General features: G+C 51.0%; 5 protein-coding genes across 7 annotated transcripts; 1 reads left to right on the plus strand and 4 right to left on the minus strand.

The window, feature by feature from the left end:
* Positions 1-130: 130 nt before the first annotated feature.
* PV10_00261 (uncharacterized protein) lies at positions 131-2,331 on the minus strand (the record flags this gene model as incomplete). The annotated part of the gene is made up of 1 exon (XM_016364305.1): positions 131-2,331. Exon 1 carries the CDS (start codon positions 2,270-2,272, stop codon positions 131-133), a length of 2,142 nt encoding a protein of 713 aa, XP_016227954.1. The 5' UTR covers positions 2,273-2,331.
* A 1,326-nt stretch (positions 2,332-3,657) lies between these two features.
* On the plus strand, positions 3,658-6,034 carry PV10_00262 (uncharacterized protein). Its single transcript, XM_016364306.1, has 2 exons — positions 3,658-5,140; positions 5,197-6,034. Exons 1-2 carry the CDS (start codon positions 4,052-4,054, stop codon positions 5,416-5,418), a joined length of 1,311 nt encoding a protein of 436 aa, XP_016227955.1. The 5' UTR covers positions 3,658-4,051; the 3' UTR covers positions 5,419-6,034.
* Positions 6,035-6,159: 125 nt separating this feature from the next.
* Positions 6,160-9,967, minus strand: PV10_00263 (uncharacterized protein). The gene has a single exon (XM_016364307.1). It carries the CDS (start codon positions 9,540-9,542, stop codon positions 6,336-6,338), a length of 3,207 nt encoding a protein of 1,068 aa, XP_016227956.1. The 5' UTR covers positions 9,543-9,967; the 3' UTR covers positions 6,160-6,335.
* Positions 9,968-10,225: 258 nt separating this feature from the next.
* Positions 10,226-12,749, minus strand: PV10_00264. 3 transcript variants are annotated; one of them, XM_016364310.1, is made up of 3 exons: positions 11,821-12,749; positions 10,732-11,766; positions 10,226-10,679 (listed from the first exon to the last, which is right to left on the minus strand). In XM_016364310.1, exons 1-3 carry the CDS (start codon positions 12,137-12,139, stop codon positions 10,654-10,656), a joined length of 1,380 nt encoding a protein of 459 aa, XP_016227959.1. In that variant the 5' UTR covers positions 12,140-12,749; the 3' UTR covers positions 10,226-10,653. The 3 variants fall into 3 exon arrangements, with proteins under 3 accessions (XP_016227959.1, XP_016227958.1, XP_016227957.1); XM_016364309.1 differs by having other exon boundaries at positions 10,226-11,766; XM_016364308.1 differs by having other exon boundaries at positions 10,732-12,749.
* Positions 12,750-14,317: 1,568 nt separating this feature from the next.
* Positions 14,318-16,668, minus strand: PV10_00265 (T-complex protein 1, eta subunit). Its single transcript, XM_016364311.1, has 3 exons — positions 16,514-16,668; positions 15,954-16,442; positions 14,318-15,900 (listed from the first exon to the last, which is right to left on the minus strand). The coding sequence occupies exons 1-3, from the start codon at positions 16,560-16,562 to the stop codon at positions 14,762-14,764; spliced, it is 1,677 nt and encodes a 558-aa protein (XP_016227960.1). The 5' UTR covers positions 16,563-16,668; the 3' UTR covers positions 14,318-14,761.
* Between the last annotated feature and the right edge of the window lie 738 nt (positions 16,669-17,406).

Consider the following 17,406-nt stretch of genomic DNA (forward strand, 5'->3'; position numbering starts at 1 on the left):
CGCAAGAGTGGGTCATTGCTCGGCGCAGGCCGTGGGAGATATACTCGGTAAAAGTATCACTATCGACTGAAAGATATGCAATTCGCTATCGTGTGATGGAAGTTGGAACACGATGTCTGCTCCATCATCTCTAGGCGTTGGTGGGAACAACCCTGTTGGCCGAGGTCGCAGGTGTCCTTTTTTTGGCCTCTTGTGCCTGCTTCTGTGCATGTCTTTCCCGTGCGAGTTGAATGGCTGATTTCTTCGCTGTCGTGTCCTGCCCTTGTCGTGCAGAGACACTGGGTGCTTGAGGGCCACCTGGTGCTCTTGCATGCTCATCATGTCCGGCATTCTTGGCCACTGCACGCCACTCACCAGGACGTCTGGTAAATAGTTCCATGTGCCAATTCCTCCACACATTTTTCCCGAACGGGCTATTTCGAAGCTCTGTCTCTTTGGAGGCGAGTTCTCGTGCCAGAGTTTCCTTCATGAAATGGAGACCTTCCGTGGCGTGGTACAACCCATCGGCCACGTAGGAAGATGTCACATCCAAGGCAAGTTCAACAATGTGGCCATAGAAGAGTGGCACAAAGCGACGTCGGAAAGCCAAGTTGTCGTGACTGGGGACCAGTGCAGATTGAATAAGGCGGCTGCTTGCGGGAACCTTGGCCAATGCTATGATGGTGGAGGCAGGCAGACCCAACAGACTGTTTTGAACCAAGGGCGCTGTCGCAGGCGAAGCTAGAAGTGATTGTGCCAACAATGATCCGTGGGTTGATGCTTGAGGTGTCGTCTCCTTGTTCTCTGTCCCTTCCATTTCACCTGACGGCTTGTACTCTAGAACGTTCAAGATGAATTCCTTCTCGTCTCCGTATCCATGTGTGAAGATCTCTGTCAGGTCAGCTAAGCCGACTTTTCGAACAGCGCATCTCTCGGCCAGGGTTTTGATCAATCCTGTCCTTTTCCGTGAGACAAGTGTGGACATTTCAGGTAATAGTAGCTCTTTGGCTTCTTGAAGATCGTCTTTACCCAACCTTTCTAGAACTCTGATGGCCACGTAGCTAGCGATATCGTTCTTGGCCATGTTGGCGAGCTTGGGTTTTAGGACGTTCTTGTACAGGGGCTTGAACTTCTTGCCCGGCAGTTTTTGAACCAAAGTCTCCACTAGGTGAGATCCAGTGGGATCGTAGAGCAAACCAGAAATAAATTTCGCGCTCTCGGTGTCTTCTTCGAGAGATTCGTCTGGGAAAAGCTTTTGGTATAGTGCCGAGGATTCGGCTTGTTTTGATTTGGGAGCAGAGAATTCGAGTTGTAGTAGAAGTTGTAGCACAGGATTTCCGGTGGGATGGGTTGCCAAAGCTCGCAGATAGGTGGTATCGAGCGAAGTAACGGCGCTGTTTATCAACTGTGATAAAGCTTGCGAAAATGTCTTCGGCACAAATCTCTTCTGGTCGGAGTCTGTTGAGTTCGTTGCCGAAACTGTTTCTAGTTTCTCCTTCTTCTTGCTGGCAAGAACTGCCTTGATTGACTCGTCGTCTACTGGTTGGCCCGACAAAACCAAGAACAAAACTCGAACGGTATGTGATGCAAATCGGTCGGTGAGCAAGAAGCCCATGTTTGGTTTGAGCTCTTCGGCGGTGGCAAGGAACAAGTCCTCCAGTGACAGAGAAGGCTCTCCTGCTTCTTCATCTTCGCCGTCATCGTTGTCGTCGTCATAATCATCATCGCCTGAGTTGACCTCTGCCTTGGTCATATGCTTGGCAGCGTTGAGGAACAAGGTTTCACAGCAATGACTGCCAAATCGATGGCGGACGAGATATGTCAAGTTGCCGAGAAACTTGCTGAAAAGTCTTCTCAGTTGGGAAGGAGTTGAGCGTAGAATGATTTTCTCGAGGTATCGCGAGCAGGACTGACTGGAGGCTACCTTCAACTCCTTGCCTTGAGTTTCTCTGTAAACCGCTTGGATGAATAGCGCACGATCCTCATCTGATTCAAAATCGTCGGCAACCATCTTGCTGTTGACGCTGGCGTAGTACTCTTGTTCCTGGGGGTCTAAGAGGCCGTGGAATTCGGGTTCGAAGGAAGGGGCATGAACACCGGGGGCTGGCTGTAGATCGAATCCAATGTAATCATCACCAGCATCACCGCTGACTGTGAGCGGTGCTTCGGCATTCTCGGGGTTGTACACGTCGTCTGACCGAGATTTCTTGGATGGTCTTTCTGGTTGATCTTCTGCCTTGCGTTTGGTCTTCTTCTCCTCCCGACGACCCCGCTTCTTCTTCTCTTGAGGCATTTTATTTTTCACAGATTCAAGTTATGTCACATGAATTGTGTGCTACTTTCGTATCGTCTTGGATTGGGCGATACTTTGGTTGCATATGTGTTTGGAGGGAAGAAAAGAAATTCCCTGACAACAGAGAAAGCAGAACTCGAAAATAATGCCAAGACTGGAAGTGCTCCGCCAATCAGATTCGAGGAACTCTGGTTTCGCCGCAATTCCCAAAAATGTTCAAGTCAGAGTTACAACATTATCTTGCTACGTATAAAAGCATCAACGGAGGTAGAAATGATGATTAATATTCATAAACAGTCATAATTTAGTGAAAACCCGACTTATGTTGCCGGGGCTTTGCTTCGACTAGGGATTATCCCCCACTCGCAGTTGTTGCTCCCACTGCCTGCTGGATGATCATGTGATCCACAAGATCTCAAGTGAATGGTCTTTTAACATGGAGACTCATTGTTCCTCAGCAGCCTTAGAGTGCTAGAGAGGGACTTTGCTGTTCAGAGCAATGATGTCAACGCCGTCGACATGTGCTATTGTCTGAACTGGCTCCTGGAGAAATGCGTGCACCCAGGACGAAGATGGCGACGAAGTGAGAGGAGAGCTTGTTTGCAGTCACATCTGGGCCCATGTCCGTCTCTTACTTCTTTTGGTGGTCTACAAGACCGGGCGGTATGTGATCGGGTGTAGTGGTTGGAGGTTTCAAGGACCTTGTTGTTGGGCGGCGAGCTGGATCTTTTGTTGTAACTGCATAACTTCCATCCTTGTTTTCTCCGACTCTTCTTGGATTGATTTGATTCTCGCTTCGGTTCTTCCAATCTCTTTTGTGATAAAGTCCAGTCTCCCATCCACGGCGCTGGTGGCCTCGCCTCTTTCTTGTTTGAGCAGCACCGGTCCAACAAGTTTGTAGATGGTGGCATCGTCGGCCAAAGATGCGAATTCTTTCTGGACAGCCAGGTTCTCTTGTTGCTGGGCCTCAAGCCTCTGGCGGGCCTCGACTGCTGATTGAAGATCTAGAAGAGCAGGTCAATACTTGCGCGGGACTGGTGGGGGACAATTCATACCATCCTGGAACTTCTGCAGAGCCTCTGAAGAGGACTGCAGTTGTGACCTGTCCTGATCCATCTTTGAGCAACCCCAATGCGAATGGACAATGTCAAGGGTTGTGGGATGGACAGTCGATCAACTCATGCAGGTGGTTTCATGAGCGAGAGCCTCACAGCCAAAGATGATGTTACGTTGTATTGTAACTTTGGAAAAACGCAATACCCACCTTACTCAGATAGGGCAAGTGTGTATTGATTATGATTCGCGGGGCTCCCACGGCTTCCATTCCATTCCTGATCAATAATGATCCAATGCCGCCTGCGCCTGCGCCTGCACTCGCCCGTCCACTCACTTCGTATCCCAACCCACGCGGGTAGACGCTGACCTGACAACTTCATTGTTGGTCCATCTACTTCCACAACCAACCACCAACTCCCTGTCCTTTGCTCTCTGCTTCTGCCCTCCCTTCACTATCGCCGACCCTGATTGTTGCGAGCTTCACCAACCTACCTCCTGATCAAATCTGTCCAGGGTTTCCACGCCACCTTCTGACCGACTTGTGTCTTTGTTGCCCGTCGTCGCCTATCTCATTCAATTCTGGCTGCGAATCCCGTTCATCGTCCTCGCTGTGTGATTGACCTCGCCTCCGCTATCGCATCCCGCAATCTCACCACTGCAACGCCTGTAACGTCGACTCCTTGAGTTTCTTGTCCTCCTTGTGGTCTTTCCACACCCCTCACCATGTCCAATACCGATTTTCTTGGCAAAGCCATCAACACGGTCAAACAGGCAATAGAACTAGACACAGCCGGGTCATATGAGCAAGCCTACCAACAATACTATGCCGCCCTCGAACTCTTCATGCTTGCCCTCAAATGGGAGAAGAACCCAAAGTCTAAGGAGATGATTCGCGCAAAGGCAGGCGAATATATGGATCGTGCCGAAAAGCTGAAACAACACATCCAGTCCAATGATGCAAGCAATCGAAAGAAGCCTGCCGCCATGGGTGTTAATGGCAAAGCCGTCAACGGCGCTGGAAAGGGTGATGCTGGAGACAAAGACGAGGAAGATGCAGACAGCAAAAAGCTACGGGGTCAATTAACCGGTGCTATCTTGACCGATAAACCTAACGTCAAGTGGGAAGATGTTGCTGGTCTGGAAGGTGCCAAAGAGGCTTTGAAAGAGGCCGTCATTCTCCCCATCAAGTTCCCCCATCTCTTCCAGGGTAAACGTCAACCCTGGAAAGGCATCCTCCTATACGGCCCTCCCGGAACTGGTAAATCATATCTCGCTAAAGCGGTCGCCACCGAAGCCAACAGTACTTTTTTCAGTGTCTCTTCTTCTGATCTCGTCAGCAAATGGATGGGTGAATCAGAAAGATTGGTCAAACAATTGTTCAACATGGCCAGAGAAAATAAACCCGCCATCATCTTCATCGATGAAGTCGATGCTCTGTGTGGTCCCCGTGGTGAAGGCGAGTCGGAAGCTTCACGTCGTATCAAGACCGAATTACTCGTTCAAATGGATGGTGTGGGAAAGGACTCCAAGGGGGTCTTGATCCTCGGCGCAACCAACATTCCTTGGCAACTTGACGCAGCTATTCGACGACGATTCCAGCGAAGAGTGCACATCTCCTTACCCGATAAACCTGCTCGAATGAGGATGTTTGAACTCGCTGTTGGAGACACCAAATGCGAGTTGTCGCAGGGAGACTACAAGGCTCTTGCGGATTTGAGCGAGGGGTATTCAGGAAGTGATATAAGCATCGCTGTCCAAGACGCTCTCATGCAACCAGTGCGGAAGATTCAAACAGCGACACATTACAAAAAGGTCAGTCCCCATCAGCAAACCTCCCAGATTACTGTGATACTAACAAGACTTACCAGGTCATGGTCGACTCAGAAGAAAAACTAACGCCCTGCTCTCCTGGCGATAGTGGCGCCATGGAAATGACTTGGATGGACGTTGACTCCGAAAAATTACTAGAGCCCCCTCTGGTGGTCAAGGACTTTATCCGTGCAATCAAGAGCTCAAGACCCACCGTCTCAGGTGAAGATCTCAAGCGAAATTCCGAATGGACAGCAGAGTTTGGTAGCGAAGGAGCATAGTCACAATGGTCTCTGCGGATGCCGATCGCAGAATAGGATCGACCCACCGAAGCCTCCGTTTCTCGAACACCACAGGCGGCAAGGCGCTCCAATTCAATCTCTGCCTGTCAACGGCGAGGATGACGACCGATATCTGAGCCTCTGCGACATGCCTTCCGGCCCACACAATGGTTCACTCGCACAAAAAGCACATACTCGCTTAGACTGGCAGCACATTTTTGACCCTACGCCGTCACTTATGAGGAAGAAGACTTGAATGAAACAATGTGTCAAGGATACATCGCTACATAACGCTGTCGGACCCAACAGATGTCGCTCATGTTGGAAACTGGAACGAGACCGAACCGAAAACCCTTGAAAACCCTGACCCACCTCACGTAGGGCATACACCCTACCAACGAAGGAACGAATGAAGAAATGCAACCAGCAATAAGAGCAAATGATCAAGAGGGCGCCAGGATTCATGGAAACCAGCATATACACACAGACACACAAACACAAAGACAGCGCCGGCGTTGATGGAGTCATCAAATAGCAAATCACTTTTCCGGGTTAGGTACCTGTATCCGACATTGGTCTGCTTTGTCTTGTCTCATATAAATTCATTTGGCTGTAACCTACCTCGTTTATATTGCTGTGCTATGCTGTGCTGTGTTGTTCCCTCGTGATTGTAAAGCTGACTCGCACGCTCCCCTGCGTCCGTACTCTGCTCCAGATAATGGAAAAAAAATTGGTTTGTTCAGCGACTTGTGGTACAGAATATAATAAGCATTATGCAATCTTATAATTATCGTCATTATCTTCCTTGGCTGTAGGTCATGTTTCCAAAAGGCTGCTTCTAGACCTCATGTATCGTGATCCAGCGTCAGGCATGTACAATCAACAAATCATGGTGCTCGTCAACATCTTCCATGACATCACGGGTACAAATATCCTTTTTCAAAATAGTTTCCATACATGTCAACCACGCCTGTTCTTCCCTTGGGAGTCGGGTTTCTCACCACCTTGATCTCCCCTTTCCAATGTCCCTCGATGAGCCGCATGTCAACATCCGTGTCGCCGTTCGTTCTAGCCGTCATGGTGGGCGGTTGAGGCGATGAAGTTGGCGCACGAAATTGTGTCGTTGCTGAGGTTGCTCCGTCATCATAGCCGTACCCGTAACCTCTGGGGCCATTCGATGGTGAAGATCGTGAATTTCCCGGGGTTGAGCTGTTGAAGGTACCGTTTCCCGAGTGGTCGCGAGCCAGCCGCTGTCTCATCACCTCATCATCGTATGCCTTCTTCCGCTCTTTTCGCCATGCCGCTAGCTCAGCGACAACGTCAACCTTTTCCTCCTCTGGTTCTAGGTCCTGGACCGCCACGGCAGGCACTGACCGAGGAGCCAATCTGTGCTGCCTGAGATCTGGTGATGTAAACCCACCTGGCATCTCTGCTGTTACCTGCCTTGTTCCATCATGAGACATTGAAATCCCACTCCGCTGGCTCTCGCCGCTCATTCTCCTGTTTCTCCCTAATGGCAGGTTCCTCGGGCTTTTGAGATTGCCGTAATTCATGCTGAACGGACTGAGTGTCCCATGATAGCCCCCATGAAGACTACCTCGTGGACTACTAGCGCCACTGTCAAGTACACCAGAGCCGCTGTCGTCGGGGCCCAGAAGGATTTTGTCGTCAAAATGGGCCGTGGGGAAATATTTGTCGGGGTCGTGCTGGTAAATCCCACATTCGTCTTGCTCTTCTCCTTCTGCTCCAAAGAAGGAAAAGTCATTCTCAGCGGCAGACCATAGTGCTTCCGAGTCCATGTCTCCCGTGGAAGACTTGGACATGCTGAGACGTTGTCTCGAATGCTGCCAACTGCGCTGTTGTGCCTCTGATTGCTTGGAGCCTGGCTGTTCCATTTCTAGTATGATGGTCCGTAGGGCAAAAAGAGACCGTGCATGCTCGACTTCAGCCATGTGGCGAGCACGGCCCGGTGGTAAGGAGTAGTCGGTTCGTGCAAGTAGATGAGAGAGAGCAGACTCGTCAGCACAGGCGGAAACAAATGCTTTAATGGCCTCAATAATGGTGGAGGACTTTGGTACACTGGTAGGCACATTTGTCAAGACCAGGGTCCTCAAGTTCGGGAGCAGACACGGATGAAGCGTTCTGAGCGCTTGAGCTGTGAGCTTAGGGAGAGGTTGACCTGGCTGCACTGATTTACTTGGAAACCCTGTCGGGCGCTTTTGGAGAAGAGTCTCGATCCTTGCCAGGCGCTGAACGTTAGAGGATGGGGTCGTGGGAGCAGGGGCCAAACCGGCTTGTTTGATTGGGCCTGAAGACATCGTCGAGGACTGATGAGTTGATGCGGCTGCCTTTGCGAGATCTAGTAGAGCGCCAGATCCTTGTTGTCCATTCAACGTGGCATCCAGAGGCGTGAAACTACCATGGGCAGGACTTGGACGTGAAACGAGAGGAGATACGGGGGAAAGTATTGACCGGACGGTACTGTGAGTTCCCGTGTCGTCCGAGATTTCAGACTCTTCTGCAGGGTGAGGATCTCCGTCATGTACTGTGTCATTTTCATGATTGTAATCTTCAACCACTTCCGGAGCATATGGCCCTTCACCCTTGACAGGACTCGTTTGTTCGGCGGGATCGGGGCCACTGTCGGCCGGCTTGTCTCCCACAGGTGGACTGAGGGCAAAATAAATCATGTCACCCACCAATTCTTGCCTCGGCAAAGCAGGAGTTGCATCGAGTTCAAATATCTGGTCATTTGCAGGTAGCTCTGTGGCGTAATGAGCGGGAGCTGGTGCCTCAACGATAGATCGTTCTTCCGTGGGCAACTCTGGTACTACCGATTGCGACCCGACAAGCTCGACAGCCGATCCCTTGGGCTTAGCGGGCTCTTTTGGGGTATCCAGTTTGGCAGAGACCAAGGCATGATCGACTCGTAAATAGGTCAAATTCTTGCTGGCAGAATTTGCCAGAACAGGAATGAGTTTCTCGGCGCCGGGAAAACGGACTTCATCGATATAACCTGTTTCAGAGTAGGGGGACATGGTCCGGGCAATTGTTTTGACTGTGTCGACGGTGCCGCCGTCAAGGATATGAAGTCGTTCAGATTTCAGCAAACTAGACAGGCCCTCAACAGACAAACGATTGCCCGAAATGTACAAATGGGTCAGACCTCGATGGGGGATATCCTCAAATGCCAGTCTTCCCGTCAGAGGCCTCGTGAGTTGTTTGAGCAATTCGTGGTCGAGTTCCTCGCTCCTCAAGGCATCGAGACTGAAAAAGTCTGGACCAGGCGCCATACCCACGGGCCAGTCTTCGACATTCAACGAATTGGAGAATGCAGCATCTGAGGGAAGGAAGCAGGCTTGCATCAGAGATCTCACAGCCATGTCGGTGAGGAGGTTGTCCCGCAGATCCAATAAACGCACTCTGATGCCAATGGAATTGGCCAGAACTTCAGCCTCGCCATCTTTCATCCCAACGCCTCTCAACTTGAGAACTTGGAGATCATGCAGATTTGAGAGGGAAGCCAAGACAGCGGCGTCTCTGGCGGGAGTGGTGTAGGAAAGGTCAAGATAGACAAGGTAAGGAAAGCGAGATATAGCGATGTTCAACCCGAGAGAGGTAGTATTGCGCTCATTGGAGGCCAACAATAGTTTGAGGCCAAAGGCAGGTAGAGTATTATCTTCCCCTTGAGACGATCTCTTGTTGATGCCGGTGGACCTGAGGGCGACTAGGCTATGGTGGTCGAAGAAGGGGAGGCTGGAGACGATCAAGGACTGTAGGTTGGGCAAATGCTCGAGAACTTCGCGCAGCCATGTGGGATGTGGACCCCCATAGATCTCGCCTAGGGCAGGAGGAAGATGAAGGGTATGTGTCAAGCCGCGAGTGCTGAGTCTAGCCTTGCGCAAGGAGCGTTTGAACCGAGTGAGGGCGACATATACGGCGTCGTTCTCGATACCGAAGTGGGAAGCAGGATCACCCCAGAGGAAGGGGACAAAGATGGAGTACCATTTGCAAGAGACGAGGCAGGCCGAACACAAGTCGCTAGAAGGTATCCACGGCGCAATAACCGTCCAGGCTTCGCGGCTGATGGCGCTCTCGTATGATGGCGGCACATCGGGTTTCATGTTGGAGGGGAAAAGTATAAACACGATGGCATGATGGCGCGTCGATTTCAGCCTCGAGAAGAGGAGGGCCTAAGTGCGGGGCAGCTCAGGCATGTGTGCCAGAAGAATAATCACTCTGCAGGTGTCTGCACTGTGATGGCGACGAGGGATCAGATATGGTAGATGCGAGAGGGAAAAGTGAGGCTTTGATGTTTGACCAAGTTGAAGACAGAGACGGCAGGCACACCACGTTCAAGTACGATGATGCAAGTTGGGGAAGGAGCGACTGGAGAATGGAGACTCGAGAGAGACTTTTGGAAGCCGGTTGCTTGAAATGAGCATGAGCACGTGCGTCACCCAATGAAATGCAGTGCCAGTAGTTTAATTATTGTCAGGGCTCGTAGGCTTAGAGTTGGCAAGGACCAGATATCGCAGATGATCAGACGACGATCAATTTGGAAGGGATCATGTGCCTTCCAGAACATTGACATGGCACGCATGGGATGGCGTGGATGGGCACCAAGTAGTGCCCCCTCGGCCTACTTACTTGGGCACGGAGATTCCTGGCATCCTGTCGCCTCTTTGCTTCTAAGTAGGCTCTAGGCTCCAGGTACCCCGCAGTGCCCGCATAATTCCGTGCCAACGAGAATCGCAAGGCGTTCTTGATGTTGCAGTGCCACAGTGGCATGGGTGACACGAGTACGAGTACCGTGAGTGTCTACTATGTGCATACGTATCTGTAGACGCCCTAGCGGGCATACAACCTATGAGTTGTTTAATCGTCGCCTATTAATAGTTCCCCACAACAACGGGGAATCCAAGTCATCCATCATGTGATCGGCTTCAAACATCCGCCTGTCTACACCACCGAGAGTGCTCATCACAAGTGGTATCAAGTCTGGGCCAGAGTCTCTCCATGTCATATCATGAAACAAGTATGAATTTTGACTAGCAATTCCTCTACCTCTTACTCTTCCGGGTATTGTGTTCACCGGGGTAGCGAGGGAGCCATGCACCAGAGTCAACGCCATAGTGCTATTTACTCAATTATACACAGTTCATCATCGTCGCATCCGAGAGTTGATGGCGATAAACAACGCCGGCGCAACCATTAAAATTTCGCTCGTGTCTCCTACATGACATATAGAAGATCGGTGTCTAGATGGTAGTCAGTAATCTCTTGGGTGTTGCAGGGGAAGGAGAGACTTACTCAGCGGGTGTGAACAGCTCAATTGAGGTTTCTGATCGTATTTTGTCGCCAGTTCGTCTCGAATGCTGTTGAGCAATTGAACGTAGCTCTGGTGAGGGTTCTTTTTCAATGCGGTCACGAATGCCCAACTCATTGCTCCAGTCGCTTGTCCTGCAATGCTTGCATCGGCACTGGTTTGTTCGTCTTTGCTGCCCGACCACATGATGACATCGGCCGGACTGGTCTTGGTCTGCTTGTTGCGTTCGTATGTCGAATTTCCGGTAGTCGCCTTTTTGAACAGGCCCATGGCAGTCGAGGCCATGCCGCCCAAATCTCCGCGAGCATATGACGAAACAATCGAGAGAAGACCTTGACCAGCTTCCTTGGCAAGATTCGGCTCCTTAAGGACACCTTGGGTGGAGTAGACATATGGAAGATCCAAAGCGGAGCCTGAGTGGCATGAATCGAAGATGGCGGTGAGTCGGACTCCAGGCTGTAAGGACATGACCATGATTCTATGCATCTCGTCGTCGACAATGTGGCCTGCCGACCGGAAGTCCACAGGATAGATGACCTCATCGTAACCGTCCTCTTCATCTCCGTCCAAGTCGGGTGTCTGACCTCCATGACCGCTGTAGTGGAAGAACAATGAATCGTTGGGCCGGGCGTCCTTAACCAACCAATGCATGGCCCGGAGAATGTTGGCTTTGGTGGGCTGCGACATGGGATTCTGCTGATCGTCTGTCAATGTGACCATGTCCTCTCTGGCATATCCAAAGTTCTGATTCAGATAAGTCGACATATTTTTGACATCATTAATACATCCTCGCAGCTGACCCCGCTGTCCGAAATAATTAATGCCGATCAGAAGCGCCTTTCTCTTGCCAGTGCAGTTTGAGTATTGAAAGTTGTAGTTTGAAGGAGCACCATGGCCAAATTGCTGTGGTGCAGTAGGAGGAGGAGGGGGACCGCCGCTGCTGCTGCTGCTGCTGCCGCCGCCGCCAGGGCGTTGTTGCTGATAACCACTGTTGCCGCTGGGCATCCCCGGTCGGGGACCTGTAAATGAGTCAGACATGTTTAAACAGCAAGACGAAAACGGGATGACCTTACCAGGATAACCGTTGGGTTGAGGTGGAGGTGCGCCATAACCACCATATCCGCCCTGTTGAGGGGGGGGGGGATTGTTGTAGCCATATGGAGCTACCTGTTGGGGAGGGGGGGCACCGTACCCTTGCGGCGCACTGCCATATTGCTGTTGTCCATAAGGTGGTTGCGGCGAAAACGACTGCGGCGGATATCCTCCTTGGTTGTAGCCTTGGGGAGGATAACCTGGGACTGGTGAATGTGATTGAGGAGGATATCCATAACCGCCGCCGCCACCGTGATGTTGCTGCGCTCCGTAGCCGCCCTGGCCAGGATAGAACGACATTGCACTTTTCCGAGTGTGTGTGTATATGTGTGTGTCTCTGTGTGTGTCTATGGTGGAGTCGAGAAAACTGAAGAGGGAGTGGTTCGTGGGTATAGGTGATGTTGGGAGACGAGAGGAAGAATGGTGATAATGTCGAGAGGAGAAAAGGATCGGGTTGTAAGCACAATGATTTTCGGGTCAAGGCAAAGCAGTTAGGCGTATGTTAGGCACAATATGCTGTTTGTCGAATTTCAGTCGGGCGGGTTGGGTTCGCAAAGTTCGGCTCAAGTCTAGAGAGGCACGACAGAATGGTAGGTCGTACCGTAAGCTCTGGTCTAGGGTCCAAACGAAGTGGATCGAAGGGTGGTGTCGACGCGTTCGGTCGGAATGGTCCCAGGGACCAGACACCAATCTGAAAGCCTGGCCGGGAGCCTGATAGGTGTGTTTAAAGAAGCGAGAAAAGTATAATTATGAATCGCCTGGCTAGGTGAATGCTTACTGTCAACGTCGAGGTCTAGGTCAATATTTCTTGGACGATAGAAGTATATCGAGCGTAGGAGAAATCCAGGAGATGATGGATGGAAAAATGAGGAAGACACACGGCGCTTCTTCTTTGTTTCGCAGCTGTAGGGCAAGGCGCAAGTGAACTGGCAAGAACAGCTGCTGAGTGGCGCTTGCTTCCCTTGAAGACCAGAAAGACGACCAAGGAATGGGCTCGGCCAAGGAGCGAAGCTGACGAATGCACACCGCATACCCCGAAACTTGGAGATGATTCTACGTACTCGCCTATCCTTTAGGCTGTGACATTTGGGGCTAAGTCAGTAACAGTATAGGGGCCCATCGGGCACTAGGGGCATTCAGAGGGTACCGCTCAATACCTAAGGTGCTTAGGACCTGAACATTTTCTTAACTGAGGTACACATGAGCTGGAAGCATGATGAGAGCAGCGCATTGACTACAAAGGTCTGCAGATCTACATACCTAAATACTCGACCTACCTAGGTAGGTACCTCTGTACTTACCAAGCACCCTGCTTAGCACAGCTGTCCAACACGGTGACAGCGAGGTTGATGCATTTCTCTTAGAACTGCCTATTTCATCTCTCCCACCTGGCAATGCGATTGCTTTGCATGGCTTTAACCCAGGGTCGTGGGCCACGGTAGACCAATCCTGGTTTTTATAACCTGGGTTCTGATGGCTGAAGAGCCAACCAACAAGCGGTTATTTATGGTTAAGCGACCCTAGAATTAGATAGGGACGCATATTTGACTACCACAAAAATGTCCAGAGGCACATTTCACAACCTCGCCTATGTGAGCCAAAGAGTCTCATCCCCTGCTGGAAGAAATCCAATCAGTTCCTTGGCTATTGTTCATCTCTTACTGAATTTGTTGATACAATTGTGACTTTTTCCCACCTGACGGCTCAGCTCCAAGGGCCCTTGCAGTTCGGGCTGATGGCCGCGGCCAGCCTTTCAGCCACAGCCGAGTTTAGCGATGTCAGGATCCCCCCATGCCCCCCCAATTTGGGGTCTCGGTGCAGAACAAAGGAGTGTCCACCGCCCCACGCTGACTTCATAACAGCTCATGGTTACCTTACGGAGTCAGATCGAGATGTGATCTGCGACTCGCCGCGCCTGATTCGGGGCGACCAGAAGTCTAATATCTTCAAAAGGTCATATTGCCATGTCCATCCATAGAAGCACATCACTTACACAATATGAGTCTTCCCAAAACAGTCCAGAACTCCAGACCCTGGTTTATTCAATTCCACAGACTTTTAGCCGCCTAAACAAGGGTGTTTTGGATACTTTGATTGTCTTCTCAGCACCCTCTTGCTCCATCCACGTGTCACAGCAACACGTTGCCATCTGAAATAATTAGCCTGACGCCATGTTGTCGAGGGGCTGTCACCTAGCTCAGGAATCGCAACTGACCGACTGCAAACCAAGGGTGTTCAGCTGCGCCCACGTTATGACATTTCCGCTTCCATTGTTATGAGCTGCTGCCTTTCATGCACGTGAGCTGTTTATGGAGTCGTCCAGTAAGGTACTTTTGTCTGTCGCCTGTTGGCACGTGCCACCCTTGGACGGCATTTCCGAACGCCTGGACCAAGCCCGTTGACTTTGTCATTTCTGACAGTCAAGTATAGGATATTATTATTGAACGCCATGCAAGACGCACAATGTTGAGAGTCAACAGTGCTCACTCTCGCCATGACTTGGGGTTTTCTCTATTGATGACACACCGCCTATGGACTGCTACATGCTACCAACGCTAAACCGTCGTCTTACTCGTGACTCTTTTCATGATGGCAATGCTACATGTCGTAAGTAGGTAAGGTTTGTTGGCATGAGCGAACCCGTTATCGCCAGGCTCGCACCACAATCTTGTTCAGGGCATGTGATGGGGGCATCCGCAACTAGAGCTTCTGTCATCGACAGCACAATCTGATGATTGTCAGCAAGTCCTTCTGTTGGCTTGTTTGAAGGCCATCACTGTATTGCCAAGATTCTGCAGGCTCTAGTTCGAACCTAAGGTAGCCAACGAACGGAAGGCCGCTCGACTCTGGGACGTGATTCCCCATGGGCGCAGGACCTTGTCTCCTTTTGGCGAGCATGATTTTTTTGCGGTTGACCCCTTTTCAACGTCTGGGCATGCCTCGTCCCCTTCCTCTCAATGCTCTCTGAGCCGCTCCCGGGGGAAGGCCTCTTTGAGGCGCTTGAGGCTGTTGACTTTCTTCGTTCTTGATGGTCTCGTCCACACTAAGGATCAAGCATGCTGCTTCGACAGCTGCCGCAATCGCATTCACCTTGACCAGTGCGGGTTCCCATACAAATGCTTCCATGTTGTTTCTCACGCCTTCGTGGTCAAAATCCACACCCGCCCACACGTTTCCTTTCCGATGATCGACACGGAGACGGTTGAGAATGTCGGTGGCATCAAATCCAGCATTGTCGCACAATTGACGAGGAATGATTTCCAAAGCTTTGGCAAATGCCTTGACCACAGCTTGCTGCTTGTGTGGTACATTCTTGTCGGCGTATTGATGAATGTACCCCGACACTTCCATCTCCGTTGCTCCACCACCTGCCACGATCGTGTTATTTTTCAGAGCTCGTTTGACAATCATGATGGCATCGTGTAATGATCGTTCGACCTCGGCAATGAACTGTTCTGCGCCTCCCCTCAATATCAACGTGCATGTCTTGGCTTCGGGGCAATCGCTAAACAAGTTGTATCGCTCTCCGCCAATCTGTCGCTCGTCAAATTGACCACAGGTGCCGAGATGTGAAGGCTGGATGTCCGAGCACGTCGACTGTATCACTGCCCCCGTAGCTTGGCACACTCGCTCCAGATCCTCCGACGCAACACGGCCAGCACAGAAAATATCCCTGTCAGCAAAGTATTGTGTCGCCAGGTCACCAATAGGCAGTTTTGACAGCACTACCTTTGCCCCAGTCTTATAAAGAGCCTCCATCTTGTTGTAGATGATCTGCCACTCGGCGTCCACGATTGCTTGATACTCCGAAACCTGTTCGACTCGCACCTCGGCATTGTCCTTCTCGGCTTTAAGCTCTAGTTCCACATTCAGGGCGACGATCTTGGGGTTCTTGAAGCTTTTGGGTTGCTGTTCGAATCCAGCATATGAAAATGTCTTCTTGAATGCCACTCCGTCCACGAACAGCGAGTCTTCGAGAGCGCCACCTGTGATCTTCTTGATTCCAATTAACTTCTCGTTGAGGTCTTCTTGGTCCAGTGAAAGCACGGCATCGACAACCACTGCAATAGCGATTAGTATACGCACCCTCCATGGGTTCTCATTGGGAACATACTCTTTGTGAAAAAGTCGGCGTTGCGATGAATCAACTTGGAACTCATGGCCGTCGCAGCGAGTTTTCTCAATGTGTCGTACTTGTTGCCTTCATGAGTGTTGATGCTGATTTCCTTGACCTTGTTGATGGCCATCTGACTCGCCCGCCGTAAGCCCTTGATAATGGTCTGTGTGCTGACACCCTGTTCGACAAACTCTTTGATCTCCTTGAGGATTTCTCCGGCTAAGACGACCACGCTGGTAGTGCCGTCGCCAACCTCGGCGTCCTGCGATCGTGCGATATCTGTGAGGATGCGGGCGGCGGGGTGGACAATGTCGAGTAACTTCATGACTGTGGCACCGTCATTTGTAATCGTCTGTCGTCCATTGGCGTCCACCAGCAGAAGGTCGCCGCCATAGGGACCGAGAGTCGACTTGATAGTGTTCTGAACCGCGAGGCAGGCATTAATGTTGGAGAGAACTTGTCCTTTGCCTTGAGAAGCATCGGTGCCTGCGGTCACAGAGCGTTAGCATTAAGAGTCTCAGCGTGCAGGCGGATGTGCCGCGGGGTTCTAAACGCACCCTCTTTAAGGACGATGATTGTGGGCGTCTGCCCTCCAAAGGCTGCCATGATGATGATTTATGCGCTTGTGTGGACGGTGCTTGCAGTGATCGAGCGAAATTGTCGTATTGTAGGCGGCGTCGTTTCGAATCCGCACCGGCGCTCAAGCGATTCTGGCAGCCTTTGGAAACTTTTTTGACAACCTTTGGACAGACTTGTATATCTTGGCGTTGGCGTCTGTTCCGCCGGAGTATCCCACTTCGGCGGAGTGCTGAGTCAGGGGTAGCGGCCTCGAGGAATCGCGAACAGCACAACCCTGTGAACTCGAGTCATCCATTCCGCTGAATTTGAGGGGTGACATTCATAATGGCAGTGCAACAGTGAGTCATTCAATCGTGAAGCGACCGAAGAATTCTCTCCAATGGGCATATACAAGTTGGTATCAATTTGATTTGCAGCATGCGTTGATCAAGGATCCTACAACCTTGACGCAACGGAACTACTTAACAGTCCAGATGCCAAACATGGCTGAAGATGGTCAATCCATAGGGGCAATCCCCGGAGCCTTAGTTGAATTACTAAAGAAGAGTAACAATGATCATCGCCCTATTGTGGTGATGATGTGTGGAATCTCGGGTATGTCCTGTGCAGATGGGACACAAACACTTGCATCTCTCTTCTTAAAGTGCCGTCAATAAACATGCCAATGATACATGTCCCTCGACCATAGGTTCCGGCAAAACTACCCTCTCCACCAGCCTTCAATCCCACTTCCCCGCCTACAAATTCCAGCGCTTGTCGATCGACTCCATCGTTTACGAACGACACGGCATATATTCGGTCGATTTTCCCGCAGAACTCGGCGAGCAGTATCAGGAGGAAGCGGACGAAATCTTCCACGCTTCCACGGTTC

This window comes from Exophiala mesophila (genome assembly GCF_000836275.1).
Source record: "Exophiala mesophila strain CBS 40295 unplaced genomic scaffold supercont1.1, whole genome shotgun sequence".
In the NCBI taxonomy this organism is placed as follows: Eukaryota; Fungi; Ascomycota; class Eurotiomycetes; order Chaetothyriales; family Herpotrichiellaceae; genus Exophiala; species Exophiala mesophila.

What these genes read in the sequence shown, in the direction of transcription:
- PV10_00262 (XM_016364306.1), top strand. Translation starts at nt 4,052, where the DNA reads ATGTCCAATACCGATTTTCTTGGCAAAGCCATCAACACGGTCAAACAG. An exon ending in CAGCGACACATTACAAAAAG is followed by an intron (nt 5,141 to 5,196) that starts GTCAGTCCCCAT and finishes AAGACTTACCAG; the next exon opens with GTCATGGTCGACTCAGAAGA.
- PV10_00264 (XM_016364308.1), bottom strand. Translation starts at nt 12,139, where the DNA reads ATGTCGTTCTATCCTGGCCAGGGCGGCTACGGAGCGCAGCAACATCAC. An exon ending in GAGCTGTTCACACCCGCTGA is followed by an intron (nt 10,680 to 10,731) that starts GTAAGTCTCTCC and finishes ACTACCATCTAG; the next exon opens with ACACCGATCTTCTATATGTC.
- PV10_00265 (XM_016364311.1), bottom strand. Translation starts at nt 16,562, where the DNA reads ATGGCAGCCTTTGGAGGGCAGACGCCCACAATCATCGTCCTTAAAGAG. An exon ending in AATCATCGTCCTTAAAGAGG is followed by an intron (nt 16,443 to 16,513) that starts GTGCGTTTAGAA and finishes CTGTGACCGCAG; the next exon opens with GCACCGATGCTTCTCAAGGC. An exon ending in CGCCGACTTTTTCACAAAGA is followed by an intron (nt 15,901 to 15,953) that starts GTATGTTCCCAA and finishes TCGCTATTGCAG; the next exon opens with TGGTTGTCGATGCCGTGCTT.
- PV10_00263 (XM_016364307.1), bottom strand. Translation starts at nt 9,542, where the DNA reads ATGAAACCCGATGTGCCGCCATCATACGAGAGCGCCATCAGCCGCGAA.